Source organism: Centroberyx gerrardi, chromosome 1 (genome assembly GCF_048128805.1).
Source record: "Centroberyx gerrardi isolate f3 chromosome 1, fCenGer3.hap1.cur.20231027, whole genome shotgun sequence".
Lineage (NCBI taxonomy): Eukaryota > Metazoa > Chordata > Actinopteri > Beryciformes > Berycidae > Centroberyx > Centroberyx gerrardi.
Window position 1 is genome coordinate 1,346,743 of NC_135997.1, and position 6,290 is coordinate 1,353,032.

The following is a 6,290-nucleotide window of genomic DNA, read 5'->3' on the forward strand; positions in this document are numbered from 1 at the left end:
GGCAGCAGTGTGCAGCGTTCTCTTTTATTTATGGGACTCTTTTATTGGTTTATGGGACTTGCGTATGGTCATCTTCTCTTGATCATGATAAACTCAATCAAATCAGATGGAAACTGTCGTTTACAACAGCAATAAGAGCGGTAATTAATAGCAATTGCAAGGCCAGTGTGTGAGTCATATTAAACTTTTTTCCCGTTGATAATTAATGCCCGACGACACAATGTGACTTTATTTATTGCTTTTTTATATAGCCTAATTTGTATTTGTCTTCATTAGTTAACATTCATTTCTACAATATACCGTCTGACTAGAACAGGTGGTATTTTTTGCGGCGCGGTGTATGAATCGCTTTCACAATATGTAAATGATCAAAAGAGGTGGAAGTACGGGGAGAACGATAACGCAAATAACGTCCCGATATTTGACGTTTATGAATGAGAAAACACCGTGACAGTATCTGCCCTGAACATCACCTAAACCTGCCAGTAAGTTTTATGAATGAGCCCCATAATGTAACGTTATGCAAATGAGGTGATGACTGCCAAGAGATGGCAGCAGAGGAGGAGAAACTGAAACTAAAACTCACCTTCATAATCGAAGAGGGAACTTGTAGCCTTTCTCTAGTTTAGATCCAGGAGTCAATAAAAACAGTCTTTGTACTTCATCAGTGTTAATGTTGGGCAGGTTGTGGAGCGATTTAGTGAAGACCAGAGCTGGCAACAGGAAGTTGTAATACACCGGTTTCTCAATTCGGAAGCTGTTACCATGACAATGTGAAAAGGGCCTATACCCTAGATTCTACTGTATAGTTGGCAAAGCAAGTGTGTTAAACTTCAACTTTTAAATTTGTCACATTTTCAAATGAGCAGCAGTTCTAGACAAGCAGTTTCAGATGGTGCATGCACAAGGCAGCAGTTCACGACCAAACTTTCCGCAAACTTTCATGGTCTTGCATGAATTCATTTGGAAGTTACATGCCTTTTTATGAGAAGCCACACCCACTGCCACGCCCCCCTGTGGCCAATCGGCGCAAAAAGTTAATCGGTTCTTCCTTGCCCCATGAACAAATTTTCCGCAATGTTTTGTACAAATCTGTTCAGAACTTTTGGAGTTATCCTGCTAACAGAAAAATAAACAAAAAAACGACAAACATCAGAATGGGGTGAAAACATACTCCCTAACTCCCGTCCAACTCGTTGGCGGAAGTAATGAAAGTAAAATCCTGGAGGGGCTGTCTGTTGTCCATTTCTAAAACCATTTATAAAATGTATTTTCTCTTTCTCTTTTAGGCTTTTTGGACTTTCTCGCTAAACTTGGACTGGAGAAATTCTATCCCAACAAGCTTACTCTTCGATCACTCCTGGAAATCAACAAAAACAATATCTTTGATAAAGATGTTAAATCAGTGGAAGCAATACCATGGTGTTTTCTCAGAAAACTCTTGAAAATCAATGCAGAATGCAGGAACTGTACACATCTATCAAACAGAGATGAGAAAAACAATGATGTGTTTGAGCTAGACCTTTATACTGCAGATGAATCCGCAAAGGACAATGAGATTAATCCTCTCGACCTCATCACAGCACTCTTCCTATGTGCTGACAGCTTCTTGCAACAGGAAATGGCCCTCAAGATGTCAATGTGCCAGTTTTCTGTTCCTCTGCTATTACCCCATGGCAATAACAGTCAGTCTACCCTGATGCTATGGGCGCTGAGAGACATCCTCAAAGAGTGGCGTCCACATGATATGTCTGAATCAAAAGGGTTTGTTGAAGACAACATTGTTCATGCAAATATACCACTCTTTTCCTTCGTAAGGCTTAAGAACTGTAGTTTATCCAAGTCTCAAATTTTGAATCATGTTCTCAGCAGTGGCCAGCAGAATCTCAATGTCTTCATACACAGAGATATGGAAGGAGGAGCAGTTCAAAGAACAATTGCCAATGGATTGGTAGAGGTTTGCTGGTACCTTCCTTGTGGTTCAGAAAAACTTGACGCATTTCCAAAGCCAATTGCCTTTGCCAATTTGAGAGGAGATGTTTGTGAGTCACTAGCAGAATTCAGTTTTCTTTTGCAAGTATCAACAGCTACCTTTCTATTCCTGGACAAAATTGAAGAACCTGAGCACAGGATTTTGACTTCTCTTCAAGATGTGAGATCCAAACTCTTCTTAGTTGTTAATCGCAAGGAGGGGAATGGTCGTGAGGACATGATGTCTGTCAAGAGAACACTTGAAGCATTACATTTGCCAAACAACAGTGTGAAAATCAAAGATCCAAGAGTAAATGTTGCAGAGTTTTCAAGGAAACTTTGTACAGCCATCAAGACAACACTGACAGATGTAACAACCACAATGAACATTGAAGATATGCTTGACAAAGCTGTGGAACTTGGTCTGTCTGTGGATGAATGCAAAAGTGACCTCCAAAAGAAAGCAGCAGATGAAATCATGAAAGGTATTGGTGTGCGGAGTATACCAGACTACAAGAAACAACAGCTTCCTTTGCAAGGAGATAATTGGAAAAACTTAGCCCAATTAGAGAAAGAGGAATGTAGATTGCAAAAAGCTGGTGATTTAGGATTGGAGGAATATAAATCTCAGCTACAGGCAGAAAAACTATGCATTAGGAAGGAGCAAAGCAAATACAAACTATCTGGAGCAATGAAGAGTTTTATTGCATCTTTAGCCAAAACTGACAAACAGGAAAAAGATTTTTTTCTCAAGTGGATGAAACTCAAGCTTGATGCACATTCACGGAGAAAACTGTCTGTACTGCGCAACAAATTCAAAGAACAATGCCAGAAGAAAGACATGAAGCTTATTGCAGAGTTACATCACGCTTTGCTGGAAAGCTCTTTGGGAATAGAGCATTACATGAGAGAGATGGGACAGATCTACGAGGTTTCCAGCTCAAATAAACCTGCTGATGAAATATCTGGTCTCCCTGGGTTGGCTGCTGAAATGCTGTTGGATGGATATCCTTTAGAGCTCTTGGATGGAGACGCTTCCAACATCCCAGAGAGATGGGTGACAGATGTGCTGATGGAGCTTCACAGGAAGGTTGGAGAGAAGAGCAGACTGTTAGTACTGACTGTGTTGGGTGTACAAAGTACAGGGAAGTCAACGCTGCTCAACACTATGTTTGGTGTGCAGTTTCCTGTCAGCAGTGGCAGATGCACTAGAGGAGCTTTCATGCTCTTCCTCAGAATTGGAGACGATATGCAAAGTGACTTGAATTGTGACTTTATACTTCTCATTGACACAGAGGGTCTAAAGTCTCCTGACTTGGCACAACTGGATGATAGTTATGAGCATGACAACCAGCTGGCAACCTTTGTCATTGGTTTAAGTGATGTCACCATTATCAACATTGCAATGGAGAACTCAACAGAAATGAAAGATGTCCTGCAAATTGCAGCTCATGCATTCTTAAGAATGAAGGAAATTGGGAAAAAGCCAATTTGTCATTTTGTGCACCAAAATGTTGCTGGAGTTTCTGCTCATACGAAGAACATGACAGAAAGAAAGCATCTCTTGGATCAGCTCAATGAAATGACACAGATTGCAGCTGACATGGAGAGACAGCCTTCTATTAAAGCATTCACAGATGTGATGGACTATGACATGGAAAAAAACAACTGGTACATCCCAGGGCTTTGGCATGGAACTCCTCCGATGGCACCAGTGAACACCGGCTACAGTGAAGCTGTAGCAGATTTCAAGAAAAATCTTTTGGAAACTCTGGAAAGTGACACAAACAGTGAAGTCTCACAGATACCTGAGTTTCTAAAATGGATGAGTAGTCTCTGGAAAGCTGTGAAATACGAGAACTTCATTTTTAGTTTCAGAAACACTCTTGTGGCTCAAGCCTATCGCAACCTTTGCAAAGAGTTCAGTCAATGGGAATGGGATTTCAGAAAAGAGATTTTCTCCTGGCAGACAGCAACAGAGTTGGAAATCTCCAATGCTGACAATGAATCTGACATACAATGTTGGAATACACTGGTTGCATCAAAAAAATCAGAGGCATCAGAAAAGATAAAATTCCAAAAAAACAAAATGAGGGAGAAACTTCAGACCTACTACAAAAGGAAAGACAAACGTGTAAATCTGATAGAGAAATACAAAATTGACTTTTCCAAAAGTATCAATAGTCTTGAAAATGAAATCAAACATTCTGTGAATAATAAATTGGATTGTGCCCTTGAGCTAAAAATAAGTGCAAAAAAGGCTCAGGACATTCAGAGGAAATACAGAGATGTGATTGAAGAACGGGTGATGAAGTTCCTGAGCACCTGCAAAGAATCAACGCTGTCCGATGAAAAATTGACAGATGAGTTTGAGAAGATGTGGACTGGAGCTGTTGTAAACATGTCTGGCTTGAAAGAACGAAATATATCTAAATGTATCTTCAAGCAGTTGAGAAAAAATTTCTCAAATCAGAATGTCAATGAGGAATTGCAGCATATTGAAGACTTAAATGAATTTGGAAAGGATTCATTTAAGGCCAGGAGTGAACATATAGACTCCTGTATGAAGAAGATTCAAAATCTGTTCCTCAAACAAAACATGAAAGGAGATTTGCAGAGCTTTGCAGATGATGTCATTGAGACTTGCACACGGTTTGTGCAAGATACTGCTAAGACAAACGGAGATTACCATGACACTTTCACAAACGATCTTCTGAAGAAAATAGATGAATCCCTTAAACAAAGCTACCAGCGCCTCAAAACAAATACCCAATTTGAGATTGACCTGAAACTTCACATATGTGGCACTGCTTCAAGGGAATTCCGTCAAATGCACAGAAAATACTTGGTAGATAATGATCCCCAAACTCAGCTGGAGAAGTACAAGACTCAGTACTTGTCAGATTTTCTCGACTTATACAAAGAGAAAGATCATTGCCAACGCAAAGCAACTGATTTTGTCCAGTTTTGTATCAAACCTGCTGTGGAAGAGTACATCAATAGATCTCTTGGAATAGACATTGTGGATGAAATTTTGACAAGTTGCCATTCACTAGAGTACAGTTCACGCTCATTTTTCCAGTATTGCATTCTAAAAGAGTTGCTGGAAAAGGAAGACTTCAAGAGTTTTGTCAAGTACATTTGTAAATATGAAATATATGTTAAGGATTGGATAATTCAGCACATCCTGCAAAAAATGTCAGAGGACAAGACTTTGTGCAAACTGAAAAACATCAATCTGGAGGTAATAGTTAAAAAAACAACAGAAGCAATTAAGCAGGCCTCAAAAGGAGAGGATGGCTCTCCCTTGCCAGAAACCAATGAGAGCATCACAGAGCTCATCAACAACATGCGCAGATACTTGATTAAAGACATCTCAATCTCAATGGAGGCTGTAAAAGGCGTACTGTTTCAAATACAAAGCACATGCGATCCATTTACCAAGAGCCTCATTAAATCATTGAGTGACTTAAGGGAAGAGCTCCAGCAGGAATTCTCAAACTCTGAAGACATCACTGAGACGCTGAACAAACTTCCCATCAAACCACAGGATGAGCTCTTCAAGCGGGTGTTTGGCTGCGGACAGCAATGCCCCTTTTGTAAAGTTCCATGTGAGGCTGGAGGTAAAGACCACAGGCAACATCATTCAGCTGTGCATCGGCCACAAGGTCTTGGTAAATACAGATATACAGACAATCAGAAGCTGGCTGAATCACTGTGTACAACTGATGTGCAGAGTAAACATCGATTCCAAAACATAGAGACCAGCTTGGATTGGCATCCTTACAAACAATACCATAAATACTATCCAGACTGGCACATTCCCCCAGACCCCTCCATAGAGGCGTCTGACTACTGGAAGTATGTCCTGGTGCAATACAATGACAGATTTGCTAAAAGATACAAGGCCAAACCAGCTGATGTTCCAGAGGCCTGGAGGAGCATCACAAAGCAACAAGCACTCAAGGGTTTGAACGACGCCTTCAATATAAAGTGAAAAATGTACATTCCTAAGAAAGTTCATTTAAGCCAAATTTGAAAATGCAAGGATTCTGCAAACGGAGCTATAATCACACTCCAGCTAAGACCAAAAGGATGTGGGGTCTGAATAGATTATGACATTCACCTTAATTAAAGACAGATGAATAGTGTTTGAAACTATTTTTTGTCAGCCGAAGGCGAGTCAATGTGTTTATTCTTAAAAGTAGATCTTTTCCTGTTAAGTCTAGTTCAGCACAATTAAGTACTTATCAAGTATTTTGTAACCTCTTACAAATGGACTATAATTTCATTATTTCATGATCTATTAATAACTAAGA

At 40.0% G+C, this 6,290-nt stretch overlaps 1 protein-coding gene across 1 annotated transcript; it reads left to right on the top strand.

Moving 5' to 3' along the window:
• The first annotated feature begins 1,477 nt into the window (after window positions 1–1,477).
• Window positions 1,478–6,231, top strand: LOC139930082 (interferon-induced very large GTPase 1-like). Its single transcript, XM_071923164.2, has one exon. The coding sequence runs from the start codon at window positions 1,622–1,624 to the stop codon at window positions 5,966–5,968; it is 4,347 nt and encodes a 1,448-aa protein (XP_071779265.1). The 5' UTR covers window positions 1,478–1,621; the 3' UTR covers window positions 5,969–6,231.
• Window positions 6,232–6,290: the final 59 nt, after the last annotated feature.

Excerpts from the sequence above, each read along its gene's own strand:
- LOC139930082 (XM_071923164.2), top strand. The coding sequence starts at position 1,622 with ATGGCCCTCAAGATGTCAATGTGCCAGTTTTCTGTTCCTCTGCTATTA.